This window comes from Bombina bombina, chromosome 4, assembly GCF_027579735.1.
Source record: "Bombina bombina isolate aBomBom1 chromosome 4, aBomBom1.pri, whole genome shotgun sequence".
NCBI lineage: Eukaryota > Metazoa > Chordata > Amphibia > Anura > Bombinatoridae > Bombina > Bombina bombina.
This window is the reverse complement of record NC_069502.1, coordinates 1,234,098,011-1,234,120,740: the sequence shown is the minus strand read 5'-3', so window position 1 is coordinate 1,234,120,740 and position 22,730 is coordinate 1,234,098,011. Positions and strand designations below refer to the sequence as shown.

General features: G+C 41.1%; 1 protein-coding gene across 1 annotated transcript in view; it reads right to left on the bottom strand.

The window, feature by feature from the left end:
- Positions 1-2,829: 2,829 nt before the first annotated feature.
- The window catches only part of MRPL2 (mitochondrial ribosomal protein L2), a 46,022-nt gene continuing 26,121 nt past the window's right edge, over positions 2,830-22,730 (bottom strand). The window contains exons 4-5 of the mRNA XM_053712825.1: positions 3,536-3,609; positions 2,830-3,440 (exon numbers count right to left, since the gene is read on the bottom strand). Of these exons, the coding sequence (XP_053568800.1) occupies positions 3,222-3,440; positions 3,536-3,609 (293 nt within the window). The 3' untranslated portion in view covers positions 2,830-3,221. The remainder of the gene's footprint in view (positions 3,441-3,535; positions 3,610-22,730) is intronic.

Sequence of the window (22,730 nt, the reverse complement as noted above, 5' to 3'; positions counted from 1 at the left end):
CCATCTCCTGCAGAGTAAAAGAATTAGACGCACTTGAGGTACTTGGCGTCGCTTGTGTGGGCGTTAAAGGTTGTGACACTTGGGGAGAATTGGATGGCATATCCTGATTCTCTTCAGACTGAGAATCATCCTTAGGCACACTTTCATTACTTAAAATATGCTTTTTACATTGTAAGGCCCTTTCAGTACAAGAGGTACACAAAGTAAGAGGGGATACCACAATGGCTTCTAAACACATTGAGCAGTTAGTTTCCTCAATGTCAGACATGTTGAACTGACTAGCAATAACCACAATACTTGTAGATCACCTTATCCATTGATTTAAACCACTTTTAGAAAAATGTGTACTGCGCCTTTAAGAAATAAAATGCGCACAATTTTTTTCTCAGATTGTAAAAAACGTTAATGAATGCTACACAATTAAATATTTATATTCAATTGGCCCAAAAATTATTGCACCCTATAAGGAAAATTGTAATTTACCCTCTAAGAGACATTTTTAACCAAAAAATATATTTTTACTGAAAAAATGACCCCTGCGCCTACCTGCCCCCAGGGTACTGCAAAATGACTCGACAACGATCCGGTCAACAGAACACAAGTTTAGGCCCCACCGGAGCTAATGCCTGCTGCTTTCTCAGTCAGAGTAAACTGCGCGTCTGAGCGCGCGAAATAGGCCCCGTCCATCATGGACATCGTCCTAACAGTTTGATTAACCGCATGGGAAGCGGTCTGAAAACAAGCCATGTGGTCCCCATATAATTAATAAACTTGCAGCCCTACTGACTTTTGTTGTTAATAAACCATAGTGTCAAGCTGCCTCTCCCAGTGTCAAGCCCCATACAGTGCCAACGTCATATGTTAAGGCAATATGAATAAACATAGGTCTCTCAGTAACACCCTCAGTGTACAGGTCTACTGCTTACCTCTTCCCTTGCAGGGAAAAAATGTCAGCCAGCTCTGATATACCAAGTCTCCTCAGAATAAAAGACTGAACATATCTCAATGCTGCTTGTAGCATGACACCACACTGAAGATTTCTCTTGCACTACCTTCAGAAGCTCTGTGGGAACCATAATGGATCTTAGTTACATCTGCTAAGATCATCAACCTCAGGGCAGAAATCTTCTTTCTCATATCGCCCTGAGGAAAATAGTACTCACCGGTACCATTTAAAATAACTAAACTAAACTAACACCTCACTTTACCTCTTCCTATTACTAACACAGGCAAATAGAATTACTGGGGGTGGAGGGAAGGGAGGAGCTATATATACAGCTCTGCTGTGGTGCTCTTTGCCACTTCCTGTTAGCAGGAGGTTAATATCCCACAATCAGTGGACTCGTCGTATCTTGTAGAAGAAACTGGAATTGTGTGTGAATATGTTTGTTTTCTGTGTTGTGCCTAACTGTAATGTGCTGAAAATTTATTTTGTGGAGTAATAAACTATAATGTGGGTGATTTTAACATATAATGTCTTAAGGAAACAGTGGCTAAGAAATGGGAACGATATTTGATGCTTTGACTGGGGTGTATTTGCCCCTACATGGTGGCCAGGTGTTGAACTCCCATAGGTAATGAAATTGTGGACTCTCACTGCCCTAAAGCACTCAACAACCTCACTCGCAATTATATTTCCTCTTTCATCTCCAAATACTTCCCGAGCCGTCAACTTCGATCAAACTCTGACCTACGCCTCTCCTCCAGGACTTCTCACGCGCTGCTCCTGTCCTCTGGAACTCTCTACACCGCTCCATCAGACTGTCTCCAACCTGGTATAGCTTCAGACACTCAGCTATTCAGAGAGACCGTCTCTCCTCTGGTTTTCATCCTATCCAAAATAAATCTTGAACTGTGTTGACTCATTACAGTCTACTTGACAAGCTTCCCCAAATCTTATGTCTCTGCTCCCTCAAACTGTTGTCTGTAAGCTCTTCAGCGCAGGCTTCCTCTTCCTCCTGTTCTAGTTTTGTTTAGTCTGTAATGTATTTGTACCGTATCACACATTTTTGTCATTGTGTACCCCATATCCCTGTACCCAGTGCTAGTTTGTGTCGCTATAGAAATAAATGATAATCATAATAATAATATAACGAAACAACAGTACTTTAGCCAGTATCAGCTGCAATGGATAGATTGCAAATGGAGATTTACCGGTCCTGATATTGTGCAGTTTGTGAGTTACAGGAATCCAGCACAAGAGCAGAAACTAATGACTTACAAGAATAACGTTTGAACTCTCTGTGCCTAGTGAATGTTTAAAGAGACATTAAACACTAAATTAATGCTAGATAGAGTGATGCATTTAAAGAAAAAAAATAGTCTGAGAATAACAAGTAGATGGATTTTTTAAAGTTTCATTAGCTGTTTAAATAGTGACAAAATAACTGTAAAGTTCTAGTGTCTATAAAACAATGGGAGCTGCCATGTTGTAACTTAGGTCACCTTCTCTGCTGTGGCCAATTAGAGACAGTTATAAATAGGTCACTAGAGTGTGCAGCCAATGGCTGTGGGGAATATAACTGTGTTCTGCACTTCCATTTCTAACAGGACTTGAAAAGCTCACAATTTCAGAATGGAATTATAGGAAAAGGGGACAAAATAAATAATGAAAATATACTGCAGAGTTTATTTTATATATACCATTTATAATTTTATATTACCATCTCAATGTGTTTAATGTCCCTTTAACTGGGGCAGGATTGGCACACTCCCTAAGCCACTGGCAGTCTCTGAGACACATGAAGGGCTGTCTTTTGTGCATTTTTGTGCTGGCAGTGACCCCTGCTCCTGTTAGGCTTTTACTTGTCACAAAATAACCCACTCTAGTGATTTTACTTGTGTTTTACTGCCGTGCCACTTTAAATAAATGTCAAAACATTGATCAATGACAAAGTACAATAATTTCAAAAGAAAATGTGAAAATAATTTCTAATGTGCTTCACCATGACAAATATATTGTGTTAGTACCATGTGTGACGTTGGCTTACAAAGAAGAAAGCAACATGTCTACACAAAGTGGGAACAATGTGTCCACATCAGCAAAATTAGCACCAATACACCAGTGTCCTACAGTGTATTCAGCACTTGTGCCGAACAGTCTCACGCTGGGTAATGTCCGGAGCAAACAGACAGGATCAGCTTTTTATTACTGTTTTGACAGACCCCTCGGGAGGTGAATTCTGGATGTTTCAATGTCCTGGATGATCACATCATACATATTAGGTACGCAGAGCAGGAGCAGAGCTGGGCAGCTTTACATAACTCTTCAGTGCAGGCAGTGGTTTAATCTTGCGCCCTGCCCAGCCCCCCTTCCTCTTCCAAAGACCACTAGAAGGTCGGATACCTAGCCAGCGGTTCCGGCCCGCCTTTCCTATGATACGCTTGTTATGATCAACATTAGACACTCGACCAACGGTGGCAACACAGGTTTCCAAAACCTGAGAGGATGACAGGGAGAAAGGAAGACAGTGTTAGTGTGTAAACAGCAGGAGAGGTAGGGAAGTGACGGCTGTGGTGAAAAAGGCTTCAGTACCTGAACTTGTCTTTTGGATGGCAACTGAACAATGGCCGTACCATTCACTTTCCTGAGTAACACTCCGCAAGTCCCTGTGAAATACATATCAGCAGAAATGACATTGTGCTCGAGATCATACAGCAGGACTTGCGCATACTTATACTATGCCTACATCACACACAGAGCGGACTGGAAAGCACCAAATAATCACAGTGTAGTTATTATTATTAACAGGTATTTGTAGAGCGCCAACAGATTATGCAGCGCTATAAACATAGGCGGTGTACAAGATAACATTTATAGGGATCAAATGGGTAGAGGGCCCTGCCGAGAGTTAAACTTTTGTAGTCGGCTTTTATGAAGGCGATCTACACTCAGCTGGGCTCCTAGGCTTACATTCTAAGGGGTTCAAGGGGAAAGTAATGGAGTTAGGAAAGGTTAGTGTTGGTTGTATGCATCCCTGAACAGTAGAGTCTTTAGGGAGGGCTTGAAGCTGTTAAAACTAGGGGAGAGTCTTGTGGAGCGAGGCAGGGAGTTACACAAGATGGGGGCCAGTCTGGAGACGTCCTGTAAACAGCAATGTGAGGAAGTAACAAGAGAGGAGGAGAGTAGGAAATCGTGAGCAGAGCGAAGGGGACGGGAGGGAGAGTATCTGGAGACAAGGTCTGAGATACAAGGGGGAGCAGTGCAGTTGATAGCTTTGTGTGAGTGAGGATTTTGTGTTTAATCCTGGAGGCAAGAGGAAGCCAGTGAAGGTATTGGCAAAGAGGTGCAGCAGATGAAGAGCGACGTGTAAGGAAGATGAGTCTGGTAGAGGCATTCATTATGGAAAGTAAAAGGAGCTAGGCGGCAGCTAGATAGACCAGAGAGGACGGAGTTGCAGTAGTCGAGGCGGGAAAGGATGAGAGAGTGGATTAAAATCTTAGTTGTGTCTTGTGTAAGGAAGTGTCTGATTTTAGAGATGTTTTTAAGGTGAAAGTGGCAGGCTTTAGCCAAGGACTGAATGTGAGGAGTGAAAGAAAGATCTGAGTCAAGTGTGACCCTGAGACATCGGGCATGCGGGCTAGGGGTAATGATGAAATTATCAACAGTTGTAGAAAATTCGGGGTGGAGATTTTGGAAGAAGGGGGGAAAAAACAAATTATGCTTACCTGATAATTTTCTTTTCTTCAGATGGAAAGAGTCCACAGCTGCATTCATTACTTTTGGGAAACAAGAACCTGGCCACCAGGAGGAGGCAAAGACACCCCAGCCAAAGGCTTAAATACTCCTCGCACTTCCTTCATCCCCCAGTCATTCTGCCAAGGAACAAGGAACAGTAGAAGAAATACCAGGGTGAAAAGGTGCCAGAAGAATAAAAAAAAAAAAAAGACGGCCCACAGAAAAAAAAATGCAGGTGGGGAGCTGTGGACACTTCATCTGAAGAAAATGATCAGGTAAGCATAATTTATGTTTTTCTTCATAAATGGAAAGAGTCCACAGCTGCATTGATTAATACCCACGCTATAGGGGACACTTAATGCAAGAATGGGAGGGTAGAATAGGCGGCCCATTCTGAGGGCACCAGGCCTGAAAACCACACTCAACCAAACCCCGCTTCGTCAAAGCAGGGCAAAAAAACTAGAAGGTGTGGAAAGGTGATAACTAAGCGCCAACTATAGCGCAACAGACCTCCAGCTCTAATAAATTGGCACCTAGTTGCCAAGGGTGGATTCAATTTTAAGATTGGATATCAGAGCGCCAAACAACGTAGGCAGGGGTCTTGAGACCGAAACCGGTTGACTGGTAAGGAGTATTTTAATTGTGATCACATTAAGAAGCCATCTGCACTATTGTTTGCCTTTCCTTTTTTGGCAGGTAAGGGACAACATTGCAAGTTGGAATTATTTGTTAACTACCGCCCAAGAAGATTTCTACATAATCAGCAGTTGGGATCCATATTGAGACAGACTATAGCAAGATTCTTGTTATCCAATTTGAATATTTATTTGGACTTTTAAGCATTTTATGTTATATCATCCGTTTTTTAACCCACTGTTATATGGTCTCTTTTAATTAACATCTCGAGGCTCTTTGAGCAAGTCCCTTATATTTAGCTCAGCAACTCTGAGCCCTTTAGATTTGTATTTTAGGCTATCAATTTAGAGCCTGTGTTCAATTTTAATCCAATCACAAAGTTTTGCCACTATTCAGTGTTTATAACAGATATTTGTTCACATCACAGTTTGCAAGCAGAAACACATTTGAACACACGTTAAAGTTGTGCTGCTGTTTTTTTTTGGTTCTATTTATGCTTTATGTTTGCATTAGTTGATTTGTCAAAAATTCACTTGTATATCGTTTTATTTTGAATTCATTGTTTATTTTGAAAATAAGGTTCACACACCCCTGCAATATTTTTTCACTTGTTAGGATTTACCCCCTTTTTGGATAAACACATAGGCACAACCTCAGGTCTTATATTTTGAATTCAGGTTCTAGACATTCCTGTAACATTTTTTGTCCACCTGTTAGGAGTTACACAATTTTGGATAAACACATAGGCAAAACCCCAATTTGGAGCCACTTACATTTCACATCCACCGGTTTCAAGCAACCTGGAATCTATCCACCTGTGCATTGTAACCCATTGTTTTTATAAATAGAGTGTGCATAAGCGCTCCTAGCATTCACATATTAGAATTTAAGTTTTAAGCGATAGACATTATTTGTTAGATTTTTTTTGTTGTTGTTGTTATTTATTGTTCTACAAGCATTTTTAAATTGTTCCTATTGTTTCAATATATATTTTAAAGTGTAACTGTCAGGATCCTCCTAGCTGACAGCCTAATTTTCTTTGACATTATACTGTTTCTTTAAATTTCAATTATCTTTTCCAGCCAGCCTATAAATCTCCCAGTATCCTTTACTTCATTGCTTGGTATTGGATTTTTCCTCATCTAGCTACTGAACAACACGCAGTTGTTACTAACCTAAAGCCACTTTGATCTTTGTCTATTTTGATTGCTGTCAAGTTCAAGTTTATTATCCTCACTTGCCTGCATACCTCAACCAGGCTCCGCTATTAGCACTAAGCGTAGCAACTCTCCTACGTTTTTTTCCCGGATCTCTTTCTCAGCCAGCAGTACAGGGATTCCTCCGCGGTGACGTCACACGCCAACTTCACGGAACTCACCAGCTCCTCACTGCTTCTACCGCTCCGGATTTTTACACACAGGTCAGTCAACTTGCCTTCCTGACTACCGAAGCAAACTCTGTAGTATACTCTAGCTTCACTGTTTTGATAATTATCGCTGTACCACCAACGACTTGTGTGTATATACTAGTGACATTCCATTCTCTCTAGTCTGCCATATGAAAAGTTGTTACTAGCAATGCCGGTTTATAATACATTTACCGCCTTTATATTTTTTCCCTATTTTTTCTTTGCATATTAAGTTTCTCATATTGGTTGGCGGAATAGTTCCCTGCTGCACATATTTCACACTGTGATACAAGATGCAGGAATAGAGTTCTATTTTCCATTATTCCAATTACAATAAATGCTATTTGTTAATGGGGTTTGCAAATCACCTCTTAGGTGATTTATTTGCTCATCCCACACATCCTAGCTACAAACCTTAAACTATAAATATCTCAGCAGCTGAGACTCACATTATTTTTAACACTTATTTCTTTAGTGTTTTAGTTCGTCTGACAGAATACCAAGCCCTTTAACAAAATGAATCCAGCTGAGATGACTACACTTCTACAGACTCTAACTCAAAGAGTAGATTCCTTGACTGAAGGGTTAAATACACTTAGAGCTGAAAACACTGCACTCAAAGCTTACATTAAGGATTATATTGAGACAAAGTTACATACTCCTGAACCACAAGTCAGTTTACCTGAAAAATTCTATGGTGATAGGGCACACTATAGGGACTTTAAGAATGCATGCTTACTTTTATTTACATTGAAAACCCAATCTTACCCCACTGACAGGATCAGAGTCTTAACAACCATATCTTTCCTAAGGGGGGAACCACGTAGTTGGGCAAACAGTTTTTTTGAATCTAATGACACCATATTAGACTCTTTGGAGAATTTTTTCTCTGCAATGGGTCAATTATACGAAGACCCATTCAAGCAACAAACCGCAGAAACTGCCCTTAGGGCACTTAAACAAAAAAAAAGAATGGTGGAAGATTATATAGCTGACTTTAAGAGGTGGGCAAAAGACTCTGAGTGGAACAACTTATCCTTAAGGAATCAGTTCCGCCTGGGTCTTTCAGACGCGGTTAAGGATGAATTGTCCTGAACTGATATGCCCCCCACTCTAGAGGGTTTGATAAATCTAAGCATCACAATAGATAGACGCTTACGAGAAAGACAACATGAACGATCATATCCTGATTCTTACACAAAGAAAACCACTAGTGTTACACCCTCTATCTCCCCTGCAAAGTCCCACTCTGAGCCAATGGATATTGGGTTCCTAAAAGCCCCTTTAACCGCACAAGAAAAGACCAGAAGGAGAGAAAATAATCTCTGTCTCTACTGTGCGTCAGATGAGCATACAGTAAAAGAATGCCCAGTTCTCCAAAAATCTAACAGGGGTAAGTCCCTATTATTTTCCTCTTGTTGCAATACGTATGATAGTAGAAGTGCCTATTGTAAACTTTCACTTCTTTTCCAGTGGGATCTCCATCGTCTCCACGTAATTATTGACTCAGGAGCTACTGCCTGCTATATTGATAAAGAATCTACACTTAGAAATAAAATTCCACTTATGCAGAAAAAGTCTCCTGTTTTATTAAGAGGAATTGATGGTAACCCTATCTCATCAGGTCCAGTAGCTTATCAAACTATTCCTCTCTTAGTTAGTTCCACAGATCATCATAGAGAATACCTTACATTTGATGTAATCTCCTCTCCGGTTTCTCCGGTTATACTTGGTTTAAATTGGTTAACCTTACATAATCCCACTATCTCCTGGGACACTCTCTCTGTAACTTTTGACTCAAAATTCTGTTCAACAACTTGTTTCCCTATCAGTATTATGCATACTTCCACCACTGACTTAGATTTCCAGTTACCTAATGAGTATAAGGATTTTGCTGATGTTTTCTCCAAAACTGAATCTGAAACTCTTCCACCTCACAGGAAATACGACTGCCCCATAGAGCTAGTCCCTGGAGCACAGATTCCTTATGGCCACATTTTCCCTCTATCTAAACCTGAACTTACATACCTTAAAACTTATTTAGAGGATAATTTAAGGAAAGGTTACATACGGCCCTCTACCTCACCAGCTGGTGCCGGTATGTTTTTTGTAAAAAATAAAGACGGCAGTTTACGCCCCATAGTTGACTACCGACAGCTTAATAAGGTGACAGTAAAAAATCGCTACCCCTTACCGCTTATCCCAGAGTTAATAGAGAGATTGGAAGGGGCTAAATTTTTTACAAAATTAGATCTAAGGGGAGCGTACAATCTAATCCGAGTAAGAAGTGGTGATGAGTGGCTGACGGCTTTTCGTACTCGCTACGGCCTGTACGAATATACCGTGATGCCGTTCGGGCTATGTAACGCCCCGGCCACTTTCCAACACCTAATAAATGACTTATTCAGAGATTTCCTTGACGTTTTCTTAGTCATTTATTTGGATGACATTCTGATCTACTCAAAAACTTTAACCCAGCACATATCACATGTCAGACAGGTACTTTCTAGATTAAGAACTAACTACCTATATGCAAAACCTGAGAAATGCATATTTAATTCTAATAAAATAACCTTCTTAGGCTACGAAATAAGTTCTATGGTTATACGTATGGAGGAAGGTAAGATTCAGGCGATTATTGATTGGCCTGTCCCCAAATGCAGAAAAGAGGTTCAGAGTTTTCTCGGTTTCGCGAACTTTTATCGCAAATTTATTAAAAACTTCTCTAACATTGTTAAACCCTTAACAAATCTGACCAAACAAAATGTACCTTTCCATTGGGATCAGCTTACTCAAAAGGTTTTTGAAGATCTAAAAAACAGGTTCACAACAGCTCCTATCCTCAAATTTCCTAATCCTGAATTACCTTTTGTTCTCGAGGTAGACGCTTCTGATGTCGCCGTGGGAGCCGTGCTCTCTCAACGCCAAGGTTTAGATCAACCTCTCCATCCAGTGGCCTTCTATTCTCACGGTTTGTCCCCCCCTGAACAAAACTATCCTATTGGGGATAAAGAGCTTTTGGCCATCAAGATGGCACTTGAACACTGGCGACATCTCTTGGAGGGTACCAAGATACCAACTTTAATTTATACAGACCACCGTAATCTGCAATATCTCAAATCCACAAAGACTCTGTCGGCCAGACAGGTACGATGGAACCTTTTTTTTTCTACATTCAATTATCAGATTGTTTATCGTCCCGCAAACAAAAATCATAAGGCAGATGCACTATCAAGGCTTCCAATGTATGTCCGTTCAAAGTCCTCGGTAGAAAGCATTATACCTCCTGAAAATTTAATCTCCTTTGTTATTGACTCCGAATCTTACCTAAAGGGAGAACAACTAAATGATACAAACAAACCTTTACATCTACTACAGAAAAGAAGTAACGGTCTCTATTATTTTCAGGACAAATTGTACATTCCACCCACTCTACGTCAGATGGTTCTTGAATCCTCACATGACTCTTTACTCGCAGGTCACCCTGGTGTTAGGAAGACCCAAGAACTTATAGGGAGGAATTACTGGTGGCCGGCTATGTCGCGAGATGTGAGGACCCATATACTCTCCTGTAGAAAATGTACCATATCGAAGAGGTCAAAACATTCTCCTTATGGCTTATTAATTCCTCTTCCTACACCCAGTAGGCCTTGGCTAAATATCGCCGTTGATTTTATCGTTGATTTACCTAAATCAATGAATAACACAACCATCCTGGTTATTGTTGACCTATTTAGCAAAATGTGTCATTTCGTTCCATATCACAAACTTCCGACAGCATCTGAAACCATCCAACTTCTCATCTCTAACGTCTTTAAATATCACGGAATACCTGATAGCATCACCAGTGACAGAGGAACTCAATTCTCTAGTAAATTGTGGTCTGAGTTTTGTAAAACCTTTGGAATAAATAAAAGATTAAGCACCGCATATCATCCTCAGTCAAATGGCCAAACTGAAAGATCAAACCAGTGGCTAGAACAATTTCTCAGAACGTATTGCGCATCTCAACCTCAAAATTGGTCCACTCATCTATCATACGCTGAGTTCTGTTTTAACAATACCGTTCACTCCACTACAAAAGAAACCCCCTTTTTCGTGAATTATGGGTTCCATCCAAGGTTTCAAATTCTACCTAATCTCCAGACTCCCTCATTGACTGTTTCGGAACTAGCTGATATGATTTCTTCTAATTTCACTACCATAAAGGCCAGTATCGATGAGGCTAAAAGAACTCAAAAGTATTATTATGATAGGAAAAGGACTCCGTGACCGGTCTATTCTGTAGATGACTTGGTGTGGTTATCCACAAAGAACCTCAACATGAACACCCCTTCTAAAAAACTCTCACCTCTGTTCATAGGGCCTTATCCTATATCTCACATCGTTAACCGGAATGCTGTTCGTCTCCAACTTCCAGATTCCTTCAAGATTCATTCTACCTTTCGCTGATAAAACCCTACAGAGCTCTCAGGGATTCTCTTCCTTCTTCTTTGGCTGTCCCGTTGGTAGTGGATCCAAACACCGAATATGAGGTACACTCCATCCAGGACTCGAGACTTTCCCGTGGAATCCTCCAATATTTGGTCCGATGGAAGGGCTATTCTCCGGAGGATGACTCCTGGGAGCCTGCCTGCAACATATCTGCTCCCAGACTTGTTGCCTTATTCCATCGTAGGAACCCAGATCGCCCTCGACCTTGAGCCCCGGGGTTGCTCCTTGAAGGGGGGGGGTCCTGTCAGGATCCTCCTAGCTGACAGCCTAATTTTCTTTGACATTATACTGTTTCTTTAAATTTCAATTATCTTTTCCAGCCAGCCTATAAATCTCCCAGTATCCTTTACTTCATTGCTTGGTATTGGATTTTTCCTCATCTAGCTACTGAACAACACGCAGTTGTTACTAACCTAAAGCCACTTTGATCTTTGTCTATTTTGATTGCTGTCAAGTTCAAGTTTATTATCCTCACTTGCCTGCATACCTCAACCAGGCTCCGCTATTAGCACTAAGCGTAGCAACTCTCCTACGGTTTTTCCCGGATCTCTTTCTCAGCCAGCAGTACAGGGATTCCTCCGCGGTGACGTCACACGCCAACTTCACGGAACTCACCAGCTCCTCACTGCTTCTACCGCTCCGGATTTTTACACACAGGTCAGTCAACTTGCCTTCCTGACTACCGAAGCAAACTCTGTAGTATACTCTAGCTTCACTGTTTTGATAAATATCGCTGTACCACCAACGACTTGTGTGTATATACTAGTGACATTCCATTCTCTCTAGTCTGCCATATGAAAAGTTGTTACTAGCAATGCCGGTTTATAATACATTTACCGCCTTTATATTTTTTCCCTATTTTTTCTTTGCATATTAAGTTTCTCATATTGGTTGGCGGAATAGTTCCCTGCTGCACATTTTTCACACTGTGATACAAGATGCAGGAATAGAGTTCTATTTTCCATTATTCCAATTACAATAAATGCTATTTGTTAATGGGGTTTGCAAATCACCTCTTAGGTGATTTATTTGCTCATCCCACACATCCTAGCTACAAACCTTAACCTATAAATATCTCAGCAGCTGAGACTCACATTATTTTTAACACTTATTTCTTTAGTGTTCTAGTTCGTCTGACAGTAACATGGATCCATGACTAATTGTTGTATAATTTTAAATGTACCAACTTTTTTATCTTATGTATTAAATCATATTATTTCAACCTATTGTTACCTTTGGTATTTGACTATCTGCCCATAGACCCTGCCTACGTTGTTTGGCGCTCTGATATCCAATCTTAAAAAAACTAGAAGGAACAGGTCCCAAGGACACTGACCCGCAGATAGTCCGAAAGCCTAACTAGAGACTGCAAGCAAACACACTGAGCCAACACTCATCCAGGAGAACCGTCGCCCAGCAGTCGGTCCCCACACAACCCTTTACTAGCACAAGTACCAAAATCCCCAAAAGGGAGAGGACAAGGGGGAGCCATAGGGATACCCAAAAGGTACAGCAAGATCCTGAGAACAAGGGGAGACAACGCCCAACCCAGGAAGAACCACAAGGAGCAAACTGGGCATCACCAAGGAGAAGAAACATCTCCCAAACATTGTGCAACAGCACCGAAAAAGACAGCTGAAGACAAACGTCCTCAAACGTCAGAATTCAGAGACTGAGCAAACAGAAAAAATACTGGTAGTAAACTCAAAAGATAAACATCTGAGTCAACTAACACGCTGCCATCCGTAGGAAGATATAGAGAAAACACTATCCGTAAGGAAGATTGGCCGAACACAATTTTAGATTGCCCAACCTCCAAGACAGAGGGCACACACCTGGCAATCCAGGCCGCCAGGCCTACTCAGAGATCTCAAACAGGGGAGAGGCACAGAACCTCAAAAAAAAGGTCCACTGGCACCCCCAAGACCTGAAGATGACAACAGATCTCAGATCCTACACCTAGCCGGACCAGTCCAAGCAACGCCAGATCTGAAGCAGGGGAACCAAGGAACCCCAAGACCGGCCCCCAAGAGGGCGGAAGAATGGACATAGCCAATTCAACCTAGAGACAATCAAGCAGGCGTTAGACTCAAGGAGATCTAGCAAAGCCACCCAACTAAGTCTCAATGCTGTCAGTATATGGCCGGGTTATAATACAATATATTTGATAATTGTTCTTTAAAAGCAAACCCCCAATAAAATGCATATACAAAACAATAAAATGAACATAAATTCCTAAATTCTTTATATTAGTTAAAATTTATAGACACATTGAATTATATTTATAGGAAAACAAATATGAATCAAACTATACAAGCGTAAACTGTTACAATATTCTTTACAAAACAACACAAATATACCTTTAGAATTAACCTAATTCACAATTGAATTTCATTAAAAAAGGAAATTAATGCTTACCTGATAAATTGATTTCTTCTACGATATGAAGAGTCCACGGATTCATACTTACTTGTGGGATATTATCCTCCTGCTAACAGGAAGTGGCAAAGAGCACCACAGCAGAGCTGTCTATATAGCTCCTCCCTTGACTCCACCCCCCAGTCATTCGACCGAAGGTATAGGAAGAGAAAGGAAAAGCTAAAAGGTGCAGAGGTGACTGAAGTTTTTTAAAAAAATTAAAAAATATATAAATTCTGTCTTAAAATGACAGGGCGGGCCGTGGACTCGTCGTATCGTAGAAGAAATCAATTTATAAGGTAAGCATAAATTTCCTTTTCTTCTACAAGATACGACGAGTCCACGGATTCATCCTTGTGGGATACAATACCAAAGAAACAGGACACGGATGAACGGGAGGGACAAGACAGATACCTAAATGGAAGGTACCACTGCTTGAAGAACCTTTCTCCCAAAAATAGCCTCAGAAGAAGCAAAAGTATAAAATTTGTAAAATTTGGGAAAAAGTATGAAGGGACGACCAAGTCGCAGCCTTACAAATCTGTTCAACAGAAGCATCGTTTTTAAAAGCCCATGTGGAAGCCACAGCTCTAGTAGAATGAGCCGTAACCCTTTCAGGAGGCTGCTGTCCAGCAGTCTCATATGCCAGGCGGATGATGCTTTTCAGCCAAAAAGAGAGAGAGGTAGCCTTAGCTTTTTGACCCCTACGTTTTCCAGAATAAACAATGAATAAAGAAGATGCTTGACGGAAATCCTTGGTCGCTTGTAAGTAAAACTTCAAGGCACGAACCACGTCCAAGTTATGTAACAGACGTTCCTTCTTAGAAGAAGAATTAGGACACAAGGAAGGAACAACAATTTCCTGATTAATATTCTTATTTGAAACAACCTTAGGAAGGAATCCAGGTTTAGTACGCAAAACCACCTTATCAGAATGGAATATAAGATAAGGTGAATCACATTGTAACACAGAAAGTTCAGAAACTCTTCGAGCAGAAGAGATAGCAACTAAAAACCAAACTTTCCAAGATAACAGCTTAATATCTATGGAATGCATGGGTTCAAACCGAACCCCTTGAAGAACATTAAGAACTAAATTCAAACTCCATGGCGGAGCAATAGGTTTAAACACAGGCTTGATTCTTATTAAAGCCTGACAAAAAGACCGAACGTCTGGGACATTCGCCAGACGCTTATGTAGTAAAATTGACAAAGCAGAAATTTGTCCCTTTAAGGAACTAGCTGATAATCCCTTCTCCAATCCTTCTTGGAGAAAGGACAAAATCCTAGGAATCCTAACCCTACTCCATGAGTAGCCCTTGGATTCGCACCAATAAAGATATTTACGCCATATCTTATGGTAAATTTTTCTCGTGACAGGCTTGCGAGCCTGAATCAAAGTATTAATGACCGACTCAGAGAATCCCCGCTTAGATAAAATCAAGCGTTCAATCTCCAGGCAGTCAGCTGCAGAGAATTTAGATTTGGATATTGTAACTGACCTTGAATGAGTAGGTCCTGCCTCAATGGTAGTTTCCACGGAGGTAGAGACGACATGTCCACTAGATCTGCATACCAAGTCCTGCATGGCCACGCAGGCGCCATTAGAATTACTGAAGCTCTCTCCTGTTTGATTCTTGCAATCACACGAGGCAGGAGAGGAAATGGTGGAAACACATAAGCCAGGTTGAACGACCAAGGTACTGCTAGAGCATCTATCAGTACAGCCTGGGGATCCCTTGACCTGGACCCGTAATGTGGAAGCTTGGCATTCTGTTGAGATGCCATTAGATCCAATTCCGGAATGACCCATTGTTGAATCAATGATGCAAACACCTCCGGATGGAGTTCCCACTCCCCCGGATGAAAAGTCTAACGACTTAGAAAATCCGCTTCCCAGTTCTCTACTGGGATAGATTGCTGATAGATGGCAAGAGTGAGTCTCCACCCATCGGATAATCCTTGATACCTCTATCATCGCTAGAGAACTCCTTGTTCCCCCCTGATGATTGATATATGCCACAGTCGTGATATTGTCCGACTGGAATCTTATGAATTTGGCCAGAGCCAACTGAGGCCACGCCTGAAGCGCGTTGAATATTGCTCTCAGTTCCAGAATATTGATTGGTAATTGAGACTCCATCGGAGTCCAAGCACCCTGAGCCTTCAGGGAATTCCAGACTGCACCCCAGCCCAAGAGGCTGGCGTCCGTTGTCACTATAACTCATGATGGACTGCGGAAGCACATTTCCTGGGACAGATGATCCTGTGATAACCACCAAAGAAGAGAGTCTCTGGTCTCTTGATCCAGATTTATCTGAGGAGATAAATTCGCATAATCCCCATTCCACTGCCTGAGCATGCACAGCTGCAGTGGCCTGAGATGAAAGTGAGCAAACGGGACGATGTCCATTGCTGCTACCATTAATCCAATGACCTCCATACAGTGAGCCACTAATGGCCGAGGAATGGACTGAAGAGCTCGGCAAGTATTTAGAATCTTTGATTTTCTGACCTCCATCAGAAATATTTTCATGTCTACCAAGTCTATCAGAGTTCCCAAGAATGGAACTCTTGTTTGTGGAACAAGTGAACTCTTTTCTACATTCACTTTCCAACCGTGAGTTCTTGTGAAAGACAACACAATGTCTGTGTGAGATTTGGTCAGATGATAAGTTGACGCCTGAATCAAGATATCGTCCAGATAGGGCGCCACTGCTATGCCCCGCGGCCTGAGAACCGCTAGAAGGGACCCTAGCACCTTTGTGAAGATTCTGGGAGCTGTGGCCAACCCAAAGGGATGGGCCACGAACTGATGCTTGTCCAAAAAGGCAAACCTTAGAAACTGATGATGATCCTTGTGGATAGGAATGTGAAGATACGCATTCTTTAGGTCCACGGTGGTCATGTATTGACCCTCCTGGATCATTGGTAAGATTGTTTGTATAGTCTCCATCTTGAACGATGGGACTCGGGAGAAATTTGTTTAGACATTTTAGATCTAAAATGGGTCTGAAAGTTCCCTCTTTTTTGGGAACCACGAAAAGGTTTGAATACAACCCCTGTCCCTGTTCCAGCTTTGGAACTGGACAAATTACTCCCATGATATAGAAGTCTTTTACACAATGTAAGAACGCCTCTCTTTGTCTGGTCTACAGACAAACGTGAAAGATGAAATCTCCCCTTGGGAGAAATTCCTTAAATTCCAACCGATACCCCAAGCCTGAGCAAAGAGAGAAAGTCTGCCTCCTACTAGATCCGGTCCCGGATCGGGGGCTGTCCCTTCATGCTGTCTTGGTAGCAGCAGCGGGCTTCTTGGCTTGTTTACCCTTATTCCAGGCCTGGTTAGGTCTCCAGACAGACTTGGATTGATCAAAATTCCCTTCCTGTTTAGTGGAGGAAGGGGAAGCAGAGGGTACTACTTTGAAATTTCGAAAGGAACGAAAATTATTTTGTTTACCCCTCATCTTAAGAGGTTTGTCTTGAGGTAGAGCGTGACTTTTACCTCCAGTAATGTCGGAAATGATTTCCTTCAATTCAGGGCCGAATAGGGTCTTACCCTTGAACGGAATTGCTAAAAGTTTAGATTGATGATACATCAGCAGACCACGATTTTAACCATAGCGCTCTGCGCGCCAAAATGGCAAAGCCTGCATTTTTCGCCGCTAATTTAGCAATCTGAAAAGCAGCATCTGTGATAAAGGAATTAGCTAGCTTGAGAGCTCTAATTCTGTCCAAAATGTCCTCTAAGGGCATCTCTACCTTCAGAGACTCCTCAAGGGCGTCAAACCAGAAAGCCGCCGGCATAGTTACTGGAACAATGCAGGCAGTAGGCTGTAACAAGAAACCCTGGTGAATAAATAACTTTTTTAGAAGACCCTCTAACTTTTTATCCATAGGGTCTTTGAAAGCACAACTGTCCTCAATAGGTATAGTTGTACGCTTAGCTAGAGTAGATATTGCTCCCTCCACCTTAGGGACCGTTTGCCAAGAGTCCCTGATGGTGTCTGATATAGGAAACATTTTCTTAAAATTAGGAGGGGGAGAGAACGGTATACCTGGTATATCCCATTCGTTTTTAACAATTTCCGAAATTCTTTTGGGAACCGGAAAAACATCAGTGTAAGTAGATACTTCTAGATATTTATCCATCTTACACAATTTTTCTGGAGGAATTGAAATAGGTTCACAATCATACAGAGTCGCTAGGATCTCCCTGAGCAAAAGGCGGAGGTGTTCACGCTTAAATTTAAAGGACGCTAAGTCCGAATCTGTCTGAGGTAACGCATTCCCTGAATCTGAAAGTTCTCCCTCAGACAATAATTCCCTGACCCCCAATTCAGAGCACTGTGAGGGTATATCGGAAATGGCTAATAAAGCATCAGATGGTTCAGTATTTACATTAATACATGGCCTACTGCGTTTACCTTGCAAAACTGGCAGTTTAGATAATACCTCAGTGAGGGTAGTTGACATAACTGCAGCCATATCTTGCAGAGTAAAAGAATAAGACGCACTAGAGGTACTAGGTGTCGCTTGTGTGGGTGTTAAAGGTTGTGACACTTCGGGAGAATTGGATGGCATATCCTGATTCTCTTCAGACTGAGAATCATCCTTAGACACACTTTAATTTCCTAAAATATGTTCTTTACAGTGTAAGGCTCTATCAGTACAAGAGGTACACAATGTAAGTGGGGGTTCCACAATGGCTTCTAAACACTTATTAGAATATTCTAAGGAATAAAGAATTAACTTTGGCATTTTGGTGAGCTTCCAGTTTGTACATTGACTATTCATCTATTGGAGTTTGGTAGTAACTCCTTGGGGCTTGAACCTTTGGTGTTTTGTGCTGGACTTTACTTCTAAACACATAGAGCAATGAGTTTCCTCAATGTCAGACATGTTAAACAAAGTAGTAATAACCACAACAGTTGGTAAACACTTTATGTATTGAAAAAAACAATTTTTCCAAACACACTTACTAACGTCTATAAACGTTCAAAAACTAGGTATGGATATACAGAGATGCCAAAAATTATTGCATCCCACATGCAAGAGCAGACATTTACCCTCTACAGGAACATAAAGCAAAACAAAACTCAATTTGCTAAATAACGACTACCTGCCCCCAGATAACTGCCAAACGATTCGACACCAATCCGGATAGTATAACACACAGATAGGGCCCAACCTGAGCTAATGTCTGCTGTCCCCTTCAGAGTAAACTGCGCGTCTGAGGCGTGAAAATAGGCCCCGCCCATAATAGACGTTGTACTGTTTGATTAATCTACCGCATGGGAAGCGGTTACAAACAGCCATGTGGTCCCCAAACATATAAGCACAACATAAAGTCCTCTATATCAATAAACTGATTTTATGCCATAATTTTGTAAAATACCCCAGTGTCAATATTATATGCTGCGTATCTAATTGCTGCAATAATGTCAGTAAAACACCCAGTAGGACAGTAACACCTTTTTCATTTACAGGACTACTGCTTACCCTGTTCCCACTATAAGGAACCAAATCAGCCAATTCTGATATACTAAGTTTCCTCAGAGGAAAAGGGCTGAAACATACCTCAAATGCTGCTTGCTGCATGAGACCTTCCTCCACACTGAAGAGTTTTCTCATATTACCTTCAGATCTGTGGGAACCATAATTGATCTTAGTAACTGCTGCTAAGATCATCAATTTCAGGGGGAAATCTTCTTCCATATCCTCCCTGAGAAAAATAGTACTCACCGGTACCATTTAAAATAAAAAACTTCTTGATTGAAGAAATTAAAACTATCATTTTATCACCACTATCACTTTACCCTTCCTATTACTAGCATAGGCAAAGAGAATGACTGGGGGTGGAGTCAAGGGAGGAGCTATATAGACAGCTCTGCTGTGGTGCTCTTTGCCACTTCCTGTTAGCAGGAGCATAATATCCCACAAGTAAGGATGAATCCGTATCTTGGAGAAGAAATACCACAATGAAATACCAGAATCTTCTGTTATTAACCAATAACGCTAGTTCAATGCTCAATATGGATTACCCATTTACTATGCTTAATTAATAACTACCAGGGATATAATCACACTAACCAGTTCTGAAAGAGTTCACAATAATAACTGACTTATAAATATGAAGTATAAACCCCTGTCTAATAAATAAATTATTTAGCAATAATGACTAGTTAAGATTACACAGGCCTATGAAATACAAGCTTAAAATACTAAGTGCCCTTTAAAATCTATTAACTGCAATTTGACTAACAATAATGAATGTATTTGCTTTAAAATATCAAATTATATACTTAACAATTTATTATACTTTACCAGGTCACCAGTTTGAGAATTCAGTTAATATCCAAATATGTCTATCGTCATATGTTTAGAGGAATTATGCACATTTGTGAGAGAATTCATCTTGATAGTCTCTTATCCACAAAGAGTGTCCCAACGTATTTGTCTTACAGAAAACTGTGTTCGGACACTGGTTTCTCTTATAAGCAAAATGGCAGCAAGCAGGATTGCAACAGTTACCAACCAAAAAATTTCCACCAAGCTCTCTCTCTCTGTGCAAGAAGCTTTTTGTCCGAGACAAGACTCCTCCTCATCTCTTAATCATTCGATAGATTTGGGTATGCACTTTTCTCTGATTGGCTACTGGGAAATTTCATTTTCAACAGCCAAATGCCTTTTGGCTATAATACCGGATTTAGGCCATCGGGGGCAGCAGACAGAGACAAACAGTTTCATTCAAATATTGCTACAATTAAATTATCCAATTTTATAAAATGTCTATCAAATACACTATTTCTTTAAATTAATAAACCTGTCTGGTCATATTTTAATATACATGTATTATATTTTGTCATCTTTCCTGATTATTTTAATATGAAACATCAGTATTATTTCTAACATCATACTATTATTATCTTAAAATCCATTTAAAATTGCATTTGATTTTTTTAAAAAACATAGCATATTACACATACAGTACACCTCTTTCTGATTGCGTAAAACATATTACACGATTTATGGGACGACCACACGTATATTTGTTAAATGCCTGGAAAAATAAAAAGAAATAGGTTGTTAAAATTGGCCATTTTAAATCCTTAAAACATTCTATACTTTAAAAAAAATACATAGGTTAAGACATGCTGAAATTCGTATTCTGAGATTTTCAGCTTTCAATATTACACTTCTTAGGCATAGACAATCTTCCAGATTCATGCGTTTATATTTAATATGTGTCTGAATATACATGTTCATTTGAGTATCTCAAACTCATATGAAAACCTGGCACAATTCCTTTTGCAAGATTAATTTTTTTATGTCATACAGAGACTTGAAATGCTAATTTGTCTGGGGCTGCATATTGGAAACTCTGCAGGGGACAATTCAAACCCAGGTGTTATGAGCCATCTCCTCAGCCAGAAACTGTTTTTTCCTGAATCCAATCAAGCTTCAAACTAAATCCAGTGAGCCATGGTGTTAAATTATCACGTCTGTTGGCATATGCTTCTCTCAGATCAGAAAGTATATTGAGAAATCTTCAAAGGGCTGTTTGTGATTGAATAATTGTATGATTTAGCATATTGAGTGGGGAGGGGAGGAAAAGTTCCAGCTGAATCCTGATGCAATCAGCAAGGTCTACCATGTCTGAACCTCAGACCTGCAACCCACAGAATCCACCCAGCAAATGGTATTAAGCATGCTCAACCTTAATATTTTATCGATTGCATACTGATACATATCTTATTATTTAGATATGTATTATCCACTGACATTTACAGGTACCCTGACAATGATGGAAAGGAACGACTCAAAGAGCAGGCCAATCTCCGAACCGGAGAAAACATCTGTACCAACCTCCAGAACACAGGAGAAGCCCCTAAAAAAAGGAACCACACCTCCGTAAGGAGGACAACGAGCCCCCTGAAGAGGAGAGCATTGATAAACACCTGCCAATAAGACAGGAAGTCGTAGGAAGAACAGAGAGAACACAAGGCCACGTCACTGACGAACATGGAAAGGACCCCTTAAAACCATCATGGTAGCACACATACCAGGCGCAGGAGTGATAGCTGAGCAACTGCAAACCTTCCGCTTGCTAGGCAGGAAAGCCCATCATCAGGTTACATCAGTTGGCTGTCCCAAGGGAACCGTTTTGTCCGGTACTAGACAAGCTTTCAGAAAATCTGGCCAAGTTGTAAAACAGAACAGCCAGAACAAGGGCTAAGCCCAAGTACCCCGGAAACTGGAACCCCCAGGCCAATCCTAGGATCATAAGGTCCGGTAACATCCCACAGTGGGAACAACAAAGTGAAAACGCCGAGTAAAACCCTTGACAACGGGAAGAATCAGAACAAGAAACCCAGGCCCCACAAATGTTTAAATTAAACAATCTTCAAGGAACATAATCCCTTGTCTGATATAAAAAACAGACCTCCCAGGGAAAAATCCAGATTAACCTGGATGTCAAGAGCAAGAAGCCCTTGCAAGTCCCGAACCAAAAGGAAAAGACCACCCCTTGTAGGAGCCCAACACTCAAAAAGAGCTAAGGCTTCCCAAGGCCATATAAGGACGCTAGCAAGCATCCAAGCAACATTAACATGATTGTGCTTGAAAAGCACAGCTAATCCCCCCTAAGGTACTCAAGGCACTGCTCATTTTATCAACTTCGAAAGGAGGAAAGGCTGAGTAGATCTCGACGGGGATCGAACTTGCAACCCTCGGTATGCTACAGTGCAGAATAACCACAGAGCATTAGTATGCTGAGCAAGCTATCCAGCTAGCCACAAGCTCCAGGCACAAGCGGAACAGTGAGGACAAGTCACCCGAACAGAGCAACAGCAAGTCTCTGCATCACCTCAGATATGAAGTCAGAGGACAGTAAAACATGGGTTTGGATGCCACATGGATGGCAATACCTGAACTATATGAGCGGAAAGCCACTAGGACCTCTTCTACTCAAGAAGTAGATGCAGAGCATTCCCAACACCGGGGAGGGACCCCTAACCGGAGCCCAAAAAGACCCCACTGTCTAATGTCCCGAAAAAGGAACAATCAACTCCCGAAGGGAATCCAAGTCCCCAG